The sequence below is a fragment of the Polyodon spathula genome, unplaced genomic scaffold (assembly GCF_017654505.1).
Source record: "Polyodon spathula isolate WHYD16114869_AA unplaced genomic scaffold, ASM1765450v1 scaffolds_88, whole genome shotgun sequence".
NCBI lineage: Eukaryota > Metazoa > Chordata > Actinopteri > Acipenseriformes > Polyodontidae > Polyodon > Polyodon spathula.
The window spans coordinates 1-15,461 of NW_024471582.1; the positions used below are offsets into that span (position 1 = coordinate 1).

Sequence of the window (15,461 nt, forward strand, 5' to 3'; positions counted from 1 at the left end):
AGGAGAAAAACCCATACTACCCTGTAACAAAGTGCCCGCCCCTGTGTATATTATCTGTTATGTGTTGTGTGTGGTGTGTTTAAATGTTGGTGTATAGACATTGGTACACGGGATATAAACGGGTCTGTGTAACACGAGTGTTTAAAAATGTATATGTGTATTTAGGCACGAGGATTGCACAGCACTTCACGTGCAAGTAAAATGTAGTAATATGTGAGCACGGGGAATTGCACTTTATTAATTCACGTGCTGGGATTCAAGTGAATAATTAATTGGTAATTGAATCCCAGCACAATAGTATATATAGATGCACGTTGTCACATACTGGGGGTTGGGTGTTCGGTGAGCGGAGAACGGGATTGGAGACGGAGGAAATAAGTAAAGTAGTAATAATAACAACAAAGTATCTGCTCACCGTGTTTGTCAGTGTCTGTCCGTGCACCGTTGTGTTAAGTTTAGTCTGTTTTTGTTTGTCTATTTATTTTGGCGTAGAGTGCCGTGTCCTGTGTTTTTCGTGTTTGTTTAAACCTTTTATTTTGTATTAAACCGGCGCCAACAGCCGTCTTCATCACTTCATTTCATCCGTCCTGTGTTTTATGTATTTCATTACTTTTCCTGGCTCTGACGCCGCCCACTTCGGCCGTCTCTGTGACATACCCCAACCAAAAAGACCTCAACGACTTGATTAGAGATCTTGGTCTCACCAAGTCCAATGCCGAGCTTTTGACGTCTAGGCTCAAGTAGTGGAACTTGTTGGATGAAAGTGTGCAAGTTGCAGATCAGAGGAAGCGTCACCAACCTTTTTCCAGCTTCTTCACCCATCAAGATGGGCTCTGCTTCTGCCACAATGTGACCAGTCTGTTCGAGGCAATTGGAATCGCCTGTAACCAGAATGAGTGGCGCCTCTTCATTGACAGCTCATCCAGGAGCCTCAAAGTCGTGCTGCTCCATAATGGTAACAAGTACCCGTCTCTTCCCCTGGCTCACTCGGTGCACCTCAAAGAGTATTACAACAGCATCAAGACCTTGCTGGATGCCTTGAGGTATGATGAGTACGACTGGGAGGTCATAGGAGACTTCAAAATGGTGGCATTCCTGATGGGTCTCTGTGGCAAAGTGGCTAGTGGAGGGGAACAGGTATAGCGGTGATGCGATGCAGGAGTGACAGGCAGACAACAGTTTCCAGTGAAAAGGTGCTTTTATTTATAATCCAGGTCTGGTGACCGTAAAATAATAAATCCCTGGCGATACACAACCATGTGTAAAGCGCGGAGATAACAAAACAGGGCACAGTCCAGAACAAAAATGAACCCACGCTCACCAGTCCTGGGTGAGTGCAGACGTGAGGGTGCGTGGTGAATACACAGATATGGTGGTGTGCAGGGGTGCTCCGGACAGTGCTGACCCTTTGCGACAGCTCTGGAGTAGTGTTCTAACTGTCTACAGTGAAACAAACACAGACAGTTAATAAACAAACACAACACCTAATCACAAAAACACTGCGAGTTCCACTTTCACTCCTTCTTCCTCCAAACATTCTACCCAAACGAAGGAGAAGATCAGCGTTACCCTGGCCCCTATATGTAATCCTGCATGATATCTAGGTAAACGGTTGCAGCTGCCTTATTACTTGCAGCTGCCTCTCGTTTACCTTTCAAATCAATACTGTCTTACAACAGAGTCGCGCTTCTTTCCAGGCTGACCCACTTCCCTGACCCGGAAACGAACTGTCAGGCCAGCCCTTCCAGATACTTCTCCTCTCGTTCTTTAGCGCCCTCACAGGTCGGGAGGAAGATTCATCACCAGAACTCATCTTTCCATCACAGTCTCCAAGGCGGTTTTACCAAGTTTCCCTGATATCTTTGCCTTTGGGACAGCAGGGACACCAAGGCGCACTACCACAGGCGGGACTGGCCACAGTGGACCGAGTTTTCTGTGGGGAGGAACAACGTCAAGTGGGAGCCACTGGTGGACCCCCAGAAGGTGCTGATGCCACCACTGCACATCAAATTGGGCCTTATGAAACAATTTGTCAGAGCTCTAGATAAGGAGTCGGCAGCCTTCAAGTACCTTCAAGACTTCTTCCCTAAGCTGTCTGAGGCAAAGGTCAAAGCCGGTGTCTTCGTCAGACCACAGATAAAGAAGATCTTGGAGTGCAATGAATTCCCCAAGAAGCTCACTAGTAAGGAGAAAGCGGCTTAACAGCTTTGTCGCAGTGGTTTGGGGCTTCCTGGGCAATCACAAGGCCAAAAACTATGTGGAGCTGGTTGAGACTCTGGTGAAGAACTACGGCACAATGGGCTGTAGGATGTCCCTCAAAGTCCATATCCTTGATGCTCATCTTGATAAATTCAAGGAGAACATGGGAGCGTACTCGGAGGAGCAAGGCGAGCGCTTCCACCAGGATATACTGGACTTTGAACGCCGCTACCAAGGACAGTATAACGAGAACATGATGGGAGACTACATTTGAGGGCTGAGTCGTGCAAGTGATTTACAGTATAATCGTAAATCTCGAAAAACTACTCACTTCTAAATCTTTTGTAGTCATTTTTGTATTACTTTAGTATAAATACATGTTAATTTGGATTCATATGTTGTTTTTTTCTGACTTTATGTGAACGAAAAGACACAAATTCGCCCGTTTTCTCATTGGAAATAGGTAAATTTCAAAATATCACTGTCCTGGTCACAAAAGCAAAGTTTGTGGGGAATAATAGCCATTTTCTATACTTTTGAGGCATAAGCAATTAGGAAATAACACTTACTACCCAGGAACAAAAATTGTGTTACATATTATTATTATTATTATTATTATTATTATTATTATTATTATTATTATTATTATTATTATCACCTTAGCAGACACACATATCAGTCAATAGTCAATTCAATAACATTTAAGTTAAAAAAAATAAAAGAAAGTACAATAAAGTTCCAATTGTGAGCCATTCAAAACCAAACTACAACTGCAATTAAAATCCCAATCAATCAGGAATATTCACCTTGTCTGGCAAAGTGACAAATGTAAGTCTGTTTTCACTGAAACATTTGATTGAGAGATGTGTCACAAAGCTGACACTAGGAGGGGTGGAGCTTGAGGACAGAAGCAATTCTTATTTATTAGTAACTGTGACCTCATTAATATACACGCCTCTCCAACAAGCATTGGGACAGATGAATACATACAGAATCACTGACTGATTGGGACAGGGGCATTTGTTCCCCATTTTTACTAAACTTAAACTTTCTTTCCTTAAATAGCTTGTCCTCACTGTAAACAGTAAAGCCTGAATAAAAAAAGTTGATCCTAACTTGTCAATTGAAACAGAGGTAGCCTGTCAGCATCCCCGGGACTTGTAGCTCCAGTTAAACGGGATGAAACACTAAACAAGTTACTTCAGCTGGCAGATTGTTACAGTGGGATGAGACACAAACCTGAAAAAAGAATAGTTGACCCCTAACCCAAACCCAGGATAGAGTGTCTCAGTAAATGTGGTTTGGAATCTGTGCAGGGGGGTCATTGTGTCTCCAGAGACACCATAAAATGACAGAATGCCTGCATTAAAGTCCAGATACACTCCTATTCTGGGGAAGTGGGGGGCAGTTATTGCAGTTTCAAGGTTATTGTGACAGACAGAGTAACTGGAATCAGAGCAGAACAAACTCCAGGACTTGTCATTGCATCCAAGGACATAGGAATTATCCTCTCCCTTCCTGCTGATTCCTTTATATGAGACTCCTATAGAAGCCCATCTCCCACTCCACTCAATCTCCCAGTAGCAGCGAGTCCCAGACAAACCCTCTCTACAAAGCACTTGGCGCCAGTTCTCAAATCTCTCTGGGTGTTCAGGATATTGTTGGGGCTCTCTCCTCCGTGTCACCTTTCTGTTCCCTTCAGACAGACAGAGGAGTCTATGCGCTGTGTTGGGGTCCAGTGTGAGGTCACAGGAATCTGATTGAAGGAGGATTAGAGGAGACAGTCGCTTAGAAAAATCAAAATCACTGAGAAAAATTTGCACAAGGTTTGAATTCTACACATCCAGCAAAAAAGAGAGATAGAGTGATGAGTAGATAGAAAGACAGAATTTTATTAATGTTATGCAAACGTTTTCTCATTTCATTTCAGCAAGCTTTTCTTCAAAATCATGTAGAACAATGTATCATGCAAGACAGCAGCTACGGTGAAGTCTAGAAATTTGAATTGTTTTAAAACTTTGTGGACTATTTTTATTTATTTGAAAAAAAATATACAGCATATCAGGCGCTAAAGTAATTTCACACCGCTGCACAAGATGACAAAACTCCTTTTAATAAATAGAGCAACAAAACAAACACACAAAAATATACAGACAACAATCAACACACAGCATAAAATACCAACAGCAGAACATATTGACAAGACTTGTGGACTAAGGCCCTAGAAAACATGGCTGTCACGTGGCATTTCCACAGCTCCCTTCTATCATGTGCACATGCAGAGTTATTAGAGTTTCCAGCTGCACAAGGAGTTTAGAAACACCCGTTATATAACGTCTGTTTCTTATGGTAAGTGCCCTAGTGCCAATGAAAAAACAAATGAAAAAATCTCCAGACTTTTAATCTCCTAATTAAGACTTTTAGTCTTAATTAGGTGATAAAATCTACGTAGGAGATTGAAAGGACTAATTAGGAGATTTTTCTTTTCATTGGCATCAGGGCACTTGCATTATTTCTGACATCGGCACTAGTTTTGAATTATACAGAACCAGCAAAAAAAGAGAGAGAGACAGAAAGACAGGCATATAGTCAAACAGATATTCCAGCAGGTATATAATGTCTGTTTCTGACACAAGGCAGCAATTTGAAATCAGAAGAGGCATTGATGAATGAAGGCACAACCAGTAAGTGAGTAGCAGGACTATTTGTATTATTTTGGGGTTTGGAGTTTGTTTGGATTCATATTGCAGCTGCTGGAAATCAATGCATGAAGTATTGCTGCTCTTCATTGTATAATATTCCACACTCCCCTCCAACAAGTACTGGAGCAGATGTATGAATGCAGAGGATGCAGAGAATGCGGGGGGGGGGGGGTATTTTCTCACTCAGACACCCCACAAGTGCAGCGATTCTACAATATACATTTACTACCAACACAGGGGGACTGGCTGTGAGGAAGAGCTGGTAATTTGACCCCAAGATTTTCCAAGGGTTGTATCTGGATTCAAAGACAGGACGATTATCTATTCAGGGATAACAAGATATTTAGGGATTGAAAGGTCTGAGTTTAATAAAAATGTGGAACAAATGCTGTATGTATTCATCTGTCCCAATACTAGAGGAGTTTATATTAATGGATTCACAGTTACTAACAAATAAGAATTGCTACTGTCCTCAAGCTCCACCCCCTCCCTGTTCTGTACTGTCAGCTTTGTGACACATCTTTCAATCAAACGTTTCAGTGAAAACAGACTTACATTTTAAAAATTCAGCTCTGGTCCTTGGCTCCTGCAGACTGTAAACTGCAACTTTATTCACTTGGTAGAAATGAAGAGAAAGAAATGAATACAGATCCAGATGTTAAAACAAACAGCACAGCAACAGCATATTGAAAAATAATTTGAAATCAAATATCTGCGATATTCAGATAGCCAACAATCTGCAATAGGTCTTTCTTACAGTCTTGCAAGTCCTGTCCCTCCTCAAGTCATGCTCTACCTGATAAATCTCTACCAAAGAAATATGTTTCACACCAACCTGTTGTGGTAATTTTGACTATTTCCCTCTCCCAGAAATCTTCAATATACTCTTTAAGTTCAGAAACAGTTTTCCACACAGCCCCAAAAGAGAAGTTTGGATTGACAGTAAAGCTGGGTAGATCTCCAGCTTCAGGTAGGGCACAGAGAGACTGGAAATTCTGTAACAGGAAAGTGAAGTAAATTTGTTTTCAGTGAAAAAGAAGTCCAAAACATTGCTGGGGGGGGGGGGTCAAATTTCCTAAGTAAGTTAAACATACTTTGACGTGGTGGGTCAATGGAAACTGGTGATTTGAAAGGATTGAACCCCCAGAACCGATGTTACCCTGTAGAAAAATGGATGTCGATCCTCTGTCTCTGAAACATTCAATTTGTATGAAACTGCCCCAGTTACTTGATTGAGATTGTTCTAGCAAACAGCGATGTTACCTGTAGAAAATGGATGTGATCCTCTGTCTCTGAAAGCTGTTTCAGCTCAGCGTTTCTTCTCCTCAGCTCAGCAATCTCCTGCTCCAGTTTCTTCACGAGTCCTTCAGCCTGATTCACTGCAGCCTTCTCCTTCGCTCCAATCAGCTCAGTGACCTCAGAGCGGATCTTCTCAATGGATCGGATCAGCTGAGTAAAGATCGTCTCACTTTCCTGTATTTCTCTCTGTGAAGATCTCTGAGTGAAGAACACAGCAGACAGAGACATATTTATAGTTTATATCAAAATCACACCAAACACATACAGTAAGCCTCCATAGATGTGTTCCAGTCCATTTCTCCATATTAATAATAAGAAGTTGCAGTGTTCATGTTATGCCGTGCCATTGCGCCAATGCCCTCCTGAAATAAAAAATGTCCCCTTGAGTTTCTGTAAACACGCCCACGTGCCCCCCTCCCAGACCAGACGCAATGCCAATATGCAGTAAATGAATGTGATGAATGAGATGAATGCATTTTGTATTAACGTGACATGTCTGGTGACAGACTAATCTTTTTTTACTTGTTTGTTTACGCCTTTTAGAACATTTTACCCGAGGGCGTTTTCATAATTAAACTCCCGTGCCATTGTTCTCCAGTCCAGCAGAATGCGATCACACACTCCCTGGCTCACAGTCAGTTTCACAGTAAGCTTGACCGACAGCATCAGGCTTGCTAACAACATGGACCTGTGCAACACCTGTGCAAATACAACTTTGTATTTGTGCGTAAAAATACTGTGAAATTCATCTGCTGTAAACTTTTCTTTGCCAGACAAAATATATCTGTCTGCGTACTACGGAGTACAGTTTGTAGACAAAATGCAGTAGATTCATGAAACAAAAACCATATCATTGATTTAAAAAAAACAGATTACCCTACGGTATAAAATATGTGAAATTCGTGTTTTCTATGACAATGATTCTCACATTTTCAGGGCTGAAATTATTCAGTGTTAAATGAGCACCAACTGTCTCTTGGCCATTTCGCTGGTATAACGGCATGCTAAAAAAAATCTCCAGTGTAAATGATTTTATACAGCACTGTACACGATGCTACACCTTGCATTGAGAAGAACACCCCTGGAATCAGAATAAAGGGCATTATTATGTAATACAGTTCACATGCAGTCAAGGTTTTGGTAAGTACTGCAGCATTGAAAGAATCATATTGTGCAATATTAAAACAATGCAGTTAATTCATGAAACCCACGGAATACATGTTGTATATTTGACTTTGTAGTGTTGTGTGGAACCCGGGCCATCATTTAACTTGGAAAAAAATGAATACAGATACGCGTTTATCACACAAAAAAGTTGTGTTGTTGTAAAATAATTGTTTTGAAAACGGTCCAAAATATTTACTTGGGGGCTACGAATGAAAAATATGAAGAAAAGAAAAAGAAGCCATTTTTTATATAGAAAGTGCAAAAATAAAGGGGCAGCTGGAGGTAAGGACTTAGCAGCCAGGACAATGGCATTTAAGCACTGCTTCTAGTAAACTGTATCAGGTGTTGGTAATGTGGTTTCTTATAATGTGCTTTGGTACTATGGTCACTAAACTCTGTTGGCATGTTTCAAACAGACAGAAATAAAAAGTGGTGGTTGGTTCTGAATCAAACATATTGATCCCCTAAAATTTGGGGAGAGGGCCACATTGACCCTCAATCTCTAAATCCTGGAGCAAACACTGGAAGTTGAAAGTGTTGTAGTTTCAATGGCATTGTATGAGATTCCTGATTAATCACAGATCCAGTTATTCAAGAAGCCAGCTGTTAAAATGTGCATGAATGTGGGCTAACCCTTTTGTCAATACCCACTTTCAGTGACTCCATGGCTTGTTTCAGCTCCTTCAGTTCTTTCAGTCTCTCCTGGATTCTCAGTTCTAGTTCTGTCTGCGTCTCTCCCAGCTCCTCCTGTGTAGAAACACAGTGAAAGTGACATTTCTGATTGGGCATATCATGTCACACAGAACACAGGCCTGTTTAGCTATGCTATCAAAAACATCAGAATAATGCAGTTTCTTTTCAGTTCAAATATGTTTTATATTTCATTGTTTGCAATAATTCTGGAAAATTCTCATATATTTTCACACTGAAATGTACCAAATTGCTGCAAAACTCCTGCAGAAATCCTTCTGAACAAAAAATGACGTTGCTCCCTGGCAGTGTGGATCCCCCCATTCGACTGCATTCACTTCTACATTATTCCAGTGTGGATGAGGCTTTACTCTCAAATATATTTTAGCATAGCTTGGCACTAGAGTGTGCTGGCCCTTTTATTCAGACATTGGCTTATCTGTGACAGGAAATATCATAACTATGCTAGAAAATAAAAATATTAAAATTCTTACATTAAACTAGTCTGGCTAAAGTTAACTGAACAAATAAAAAGTACAAATTAACCACAAACTGGAAATAAACACAGACTTCTTAGTTTAGGCAGAGAATTGATGTGAAATTGTGTAATCTTGTAATCAGACATGCTAAATATCCCTGGAAAACCTTATCTTCTAGGAGAACTGTAAAGAAATGGTTCAAAATCTTACCTGTCTCCCAGTCCTTTCTTTCTTAACTGAGACTGTATTATGGTTCTTGTGTTCATCTTCTTTACATAACCAGCAAATACACGTCTGATCAGTTCTGCAGAAGACCTCCAAAACCTTCTGGTGTTCGGCACAAATCTTCTGCTCCAGATTTCCAGTTGCTCCAATCAGTTTGTGCCTCTTCAATGCAGCAGCTTCCAGGTGTGGCTCGATGTGAGTTTGGCAGTAAGAGGCCAGGCACGTCAAACAGGAGTTTACAGCTTTGAACTTTCTCCCAGTGCAGAAATCACACGGCACATCTCCAGGTCCAGCATAGCTTTGAACAGCAGGGGGATTGAGCCCTATCTTCTTAAAATCCTTCACAAGTTCAGTCAGCATGGTGTTCTTGAAAAGAACAGGCCTTGGGGTAAAGGTCTCTCTGCACTGGGGGCAGCTGTAGAGTCCTGTCTGATCAGCCTGATCCCAGTAGTTTTTAATACACCCCATACAGTAACTGTGTCCACATGGAATAGAGACTGGTTCCTTCAATAGGTCCAGACACACCGAACAGCTAAACTTCTCCTCTGACCATAAGTTTGAAGCCATTCTTGCTGCAGTGAGACTGACGATTTCAAAAGAAGCAGGAACTTCTCTGTGCCTCTGATTTCCTGAAGGTGTGTTGTACAGCTCTGAGAGGCGGGGTTTGGGACTGAGGGCAGGTTTAGAGAAGCAGGCTGAGCAGCAGACACAGTGCGAGAGGAGCAGAGAGGAGAGAGTGGGGGATGGGACTGGAGTTTGAATGGTAGAGACAGGGAGGGGTTTCACAAGAAACAAAACTTAACTGTATGTGTGTCTATGTGTGAGTATATCTGTGTGTGTGTGTGTGTGTGTGTTGTGTGTGTGTGTGTGTGTGTCTGGTGTGGTGTGTGTGTGTGTGTCTCTGTGTGTGTGTGTGTGTGTCTAGGGGTGTGTGTGAGTATATTTCTCTGTGTGTGTGTATCAGTGTGTGTGTGAGTAAATGAGAGTAACTCTGCAGGGTACAAGAAAGCGAGAGGAAGGGTCAAGGAGACAGCATTATCAGAGTGAATACAGCCAACGCTGCTTCACTTTAGCAGCAGTGTGGCTCCCCCTGCCATGTGGTCATTCTGCTCATTTACCAGCGTTTAGTGAAAGAGGCCCTGAGTGTCTTCTAGTGTCACTGAAGCCAATGAGAACTCCAGTGCACTTCAATCATGATGGGTTGCTGTTTAATAAGCAGTATTGCTGCATTACACTTTAATGAGTGCATTAAGGACTGTGCTAATCAGCTTCTAATGATACTCTTGATAGCTGGGCTCTATTGTATGGTGCCACTGTCCTGGGAGTGTTAATGCCAGGGCAGTTACTAATCTTGCTCTGTCTGAACACACAGTGCCAAGTACTGCTTTTAACACACACTCCACACTTGACTCCATTCCAGCTGTGTTGAGTGGAATAAGAGCTCAGCTCACTGGCTCTCCTCATATGCTCCTATTAAAGCTGTTCTTTGTCTGGTCCTGCTGTCCTGGGAGTGTTCATGCTAAACTGCTAATCTTGCTCTGTCAGAACACACAGCACCAAGCCTGTGTTTACACCACTGCTTGGCTAGAAGTGGCTGCTGTGCCAAGGAAGACAATTTGCATATAAAAGACACTTTGCATTGGCAGCACATGCTTCAGTGCTCTGGGAGTGTTTATAGCCCTGTGAGTTTAACACTTCATGATTGAACAGAATCCACAACAGCAATGACTTTTATCAGCATATTCATCTGGGCACTTGTATTTTCAAAACTAATATTAACACATAAATGAATAAAATTGAACTTTATCATATTGTTAAGATGAAAATCAAGACACAAATTACTGTTAATTACAATGAACAAACCATGTCTTCTTTTGAAATAGAATTTTACACTTTATTCTTAATTACTGAATAAAACATGTTAATACTATATTGATATACATCAGATTATAACTTATTATAATAAAACAAAAATAATAAGTATAATAAAAAATAATGCACCTAAATTTAAATACAAATATATAAATGAGGAATTACTACATTTCTGAGTGAATTCTTATGTTTTATTAAGGAGCAGCACATCAGCATTGTTGAAGGCAGTTTATTCTTCATTGTCTTGCCTCCTGTGTCATCCTTGTTACCCACCTGGTCTCCTTCATTCCTTATGTGTGCAGCAGCTCCCTGGCACACATGTCTCAACACTTATGGGCCAGTTCATTGTGAAATGTTCATACCACCACTGTCCTTTTCAAGCCTCTCCTACTCCCATGCATAACGTCATTTTTTTCTAGATCAACACATTTTGCAGGATCAACACTTATGAAGACGTATAGTGACAAATTGTATCATAAAGATGTTATTTGTTCAATCGAAGGCATTTTTTTCAAGGAGACGGACATGAGGTTTGTGTCCTCAAACACAAATTTCATTAAAGTATTTATACTTTACATGATATCTGTACACAGAGTCCATGATATAATAAGTCGTCAAATCCCATGTATATTACGTGTATTCATTTTTTTTTTTGTTTGTTTTTTTTACTGTATATCATGTTCCATAGTGGTATCATTATGTTACTGTCTCTCCACATTAAACATAACATTGAAAAGTAAAAATGCTGTATAATTTTCATGGTCATGACAATGAAATATAAATGAAATATAGTGTTCTTGGAGGATTTACCAAGAGAGCTTTTGTTTTAAAAAAAAAAGAAAAAGAAAAACAGTCAGTAATGTAAGAGGTAACCTTGAGCATTTATTACTGCAGGAATTTAATAAGAAATAATACAGCGCTTAAAGTAAAAGAAATTGTCCACCCTGAAGCTATTAGTTTCATGATATTATTTGAAAAATGGGCATGTTTGCATGGAAAATGAGTCACAGGAAGTGGAACTGACCCAGTTGCGATGTTTCGGCATGTATTAGACTGAAGGCCAGAAACAGTTTAGTCGTCTTCCTCCTCCTCCTGGCAGTAGTTTTGGATCTTTTTTTTTTTTCTTTTGTTAAGGGGGGTTGGAAATTCAAAGGCAGCAGACAGACAGACAGTTTAACCCCTGCTATACAAACCCTTATGTCTGAGGCTTTCATGATGATTTGACTGCAGTCCCACCCTGTCTGCTGCCACCAATTGGATTATTAAAGTATATTGTCACTTAGAAATTATACCGGTGTACACAGATATTGATTCCCCCAAATATTTGTAGCCCCAGGGGAACAAATATTTGTTCCTACCAGAGAACCCTCTAAATTCATGTTTTATTTATCCTGTTTGTATGTAATTTATGCATGTATAATGCTAGTAAATATGAGCAGTGTTTGGAGGCTGTTATCATGTATTATTGTAAGTAAGACTAGACCTGAAGGGACTGGATTTTACAGGTTTAGGGTTTGGGTTCTGGTTCAGGTTTAGTAAAGTGGTCTTAAAATTAAGGTTTTAGTTGAAAATGCAGGGTTATATGCAAAGAAAGATTAGTTTGTTACAAAAAAAAGGGAGTACAGATTTTGCAATATGAACCAGTAGTCCCAGGGTTCACGGGTGGAATACTATTGGAAATATGTCCCTATTCACAAGCATTGTTTTTATTAATCAAACAAATGTTTGATCTGAATTAGTTTTAAACAAAGAAGCCGTCAACAGTCTGTATTTTTGTTCATATATATATATACATATTGTTCTTTAAGTTAAAACTTGTTACCAGTAAATAGTAACCAGTATGAAGTATAAATTCCTTTTCTGCTAAAAACACAGTACTGCAGGTTTATCCACTAATGCAGTCGTTGCAGTCGTTCCCAGTTCAGACAGAAGGCCTGAGATATTGGGTACTGGTTAAGTAATTAGGCCTAATGAAGTGCTCATAACTGCCTGGTAGTAGCCACCTGCTGGGTAGTTAAACTAGCCAAAGGGAAGCAAGAAGCATTTATCTATTTCAGAAGGTCTTTACCAGGTATTGGCTGCTTCATTGAGCCTTATTACTATTATACATTACATCTGCCTAAAAAAATACAAAATAATTATTTTGTTTTGTAGTTCTTCTCAGTATATAACTTATTGTTAACATGTTGCTTTCAGGCATAATTATATCATTATATTTTACTACGATTAACATCTTATGAAATAATAAAGAACCACTTCAAGAAAATAAGCAGAGCAACCCAGTAAATGTATTTAATTTAAATTCTCACTGTTAAATTAAAGAATCTTAGTAAAGTATTTGCCAAATTTTGGTTGAGTCACAGCTTTCTTCTATAAACATTAAGAACACAAAAACGTGTCACTAAAAAACCCATGTATCTCAGTTCTAATTGTTTTTAGATTATTGAAGAGGTTTGTGCACCTCTTCTATGAGTGGTTCCAGCTGATCTCCCAATGGTTGGAGTTTTGGGAGAAGAAAACATTATTTTATTTCTTGAGTTTTGCAGACGTTACCTAACTCTGATTTGCCACACTGGGATCAATAACGTTTCGCTGCTCTTAAACACACACACACAACCACGAGGGCCACATAATATTTTTTTTTGTTTTATAAGTGCAGTAGAGTTAACGGGTTATTGAAACAGAAACTCCTCTGACGGCCCCATAATAACTGCACACTGCAACCAGCTAATTATTTGTAAAACTAGCAAGGGCAGGAAGAGCACTTTGGAGCACAATGAAGACATTGTTGGCTGTTTAAGTTTTCTTGGACGGCACTGCATATCCTGGCCATGGCATATTCTTTTCACTTAAACTGGTGGAGGGTGCCGACCAGGTGTTTGGATCAACAGTTTTAACCCTAGACGGAATTGCTGCACAAAAAAGGGTTCTGCTCTTGAAGTATTTGAAGAACCTATCTTTGTATGTGGTTTACTTGAACTGTCAGTGGTTGTAAGATTTATTTGATGTTGTCAAAAGATTCGCTTGATTATTTACTAGCGGCTTTAGATGTGTTCAATAACAGAAAGGTGTTAAACAGTGTCACATCATAGATTGGCCTTAAAATCTGCTACATTAAATTGTCAGTATTTGAAAGAAGAAATATCAGCCTAAACATATGTTCAACATTTGCTCATTAGCCTAATAATTTTCTACTTTATTTTCTCTGGTTTTGTTTTTTATCGAATATGTGGTATGCTTGGTCCTAGCTTCTGTTTGGATATGTTTCAATAAATCTGCATAGTCTGGGAATCTCTCATGAGATTTGTCTGAAAGAAAACAAGATATTTGTTAATTTTTTTTTCTAAAGATTATTAACAAGGTTTTTAAAAGAGTGAAATAATCTTAAGTAATGCAAGGCAAAATTGGATTAAATTTGGCTTTGCCTATAATAAAGGAAAAAAATATATATATTGCAGTAATCTTATAGAACTTTAATATCCCAGCATGGATTGACATACCCATATGTGTTTCACCTAGTTACTTACGTTTCAAATCTATATATATTATAGATATATATTATATTAATCTATATATATTTATATATATATGGGCTCACTGGTTCCGACTCTATAGATCATATCCTAAGATATTCAGTAATAATGAAAAGCTATGGGGAACTTTTGGAACCAGGCTGTGAAAACACTGTGTAACAATTTTTTTATTTTTTTTGTTCCTGGGTAGTAAGTGTTAATTCCTAATTGCTTATGCCTCCAAAGTATAGAAAATGGCTATTATTCCCCACAAACTTTGCTTTTGTGACCAGGACAGTGATATTTCTAAATATCACTATTTCCAATGGGAAAATGGGCAAATGTGTGTCTTTTTCGTTCACATAAAGTCAGAAAAAAACAACATATGAATCCAAATTAACATGTATTTATACTAAAGTAATACAAAAATGACTACAAAAGATTTAGACATGAGTAGTTTTTCGAGATTTACGATTAATGAAATGTCCATTTTTTTTTCTGACTTTATGTGAACGAAAAGACACAAATTTGCCCGTTTTCCCATTGGAAATAGTGATATTTTGAAATATCACTGTCCTGGCCACAAAAGCAAAGTTTGTGGGGAATAATAGCCATTTTCTATACTTTTGAGGCATAAGCAACTACGAAATAACACTTACTACCCAGGAACAAAAATTGTGTTACATAGTGAAATTTGACACAGCCAATCTTTTACTGAATTTCAAATTTACACAGGTTGTAGAGAATTCTCGGATTCCCTGTTGTAGCATTACCTACAGCTAATCCCTGAGGAGGGTTTGCATTGCCATCTGAAAGATCGCATCAGAATAACAGAGGTATCACACAGCTTTAATCTTTTATTTTGTGTTTATAAGTGATCTACAGCGAAAGTATAGTTAAAAGTTTTGGTTCAATATATTGTTTCGTAGTGCTAAACTAAATAAAAATAGGAAGAACTTTTAAATCCTCGTCAACGGCAGTTATTTTAGTGGCACTTCTTACAAGAACGTCTTCATATTTGTTTTCAAGAAGTAACAAGAGATAAATTCCAACGTCAGAGAAGTGCTGACATGATCAAAGATGAAAACTTAATTTGTTGAGCTCTTATTGTGGAGGGCTGGAGGGCTGGAGGGCTGGAGGTCAGACTGCTGTAGAAGCTGGAAATTGAAACATGACACCTTTGTGCCTTGCTTTCTGTTATGTTAGTTTCAGATTGTTATTGCCTATGTTGGAACTGTGTGCATATGTGGGTGTAAGTGTAAATTTGTATTCTCAATGTGTGAAGACCAGTGATAAGTTATAATATACTTATGTGC

General features: G+C 39.2%; 1 protein-coding gene across 1 annotated transcript; it reads right to left on the reverse strand.

Annotated features, from left to right (window-relative positions):
* Nucleotides 1-2,817: 2,817 nt before the first annotated feature.
* On the reverse strand, nt 2,818-9,379 carry LOC121308039 (tripartite motif-containing protein 16-like protein). The gene is made up of 6 exons (XM_041240348.1): nt 8,747-9,379; nt 8,019-8,114; nt 6,165-6,398; nt 5,737-5,896; nt 5,457-5,516; nt 2,818-3,955 (listed from the first exon to the last, which is right to left on the reverse strand). Exons 1-6 carry the CDS (start codon nt 9,326-9,328, stop codon nt 3,396-3,398), a joined length of 1,692 nt encoding a protein of 563 aa, XP_041096282.1. The 5' UTR covers nt 9,329-9,379; the 3' UTR covers nt 2,818-3,395.
* Between the last annotated feature and the right edge of the window lie 6,082 nt (nt 9,380-15,461).

Bases quoted from the DNA above. Each gene is read 5' to 3' on its own strand.
- LOC121308039 (XM_041240348.1), bottom strand. From the start codon at position 9,328: ATGGCTTCAAACTTATGGTCAGAGGAGAAGTTTAGCTGTTCGGTGTGT. The intron at 5,517-5,736 runs GTTGGTGTGAAA...ATTTCTACCAAG, and splicing joins AGTCAAAATTACCACAACAG to TGAATAAAGTTGCAGTTTAC. The intron at 3,956-5,456 runs GTAAGTCTGTTT...TCCTTCAATCAG, and splicing joins CAGAGCTGAATTTTTAAAAT to ATTCCTGTGACCTCACACTG.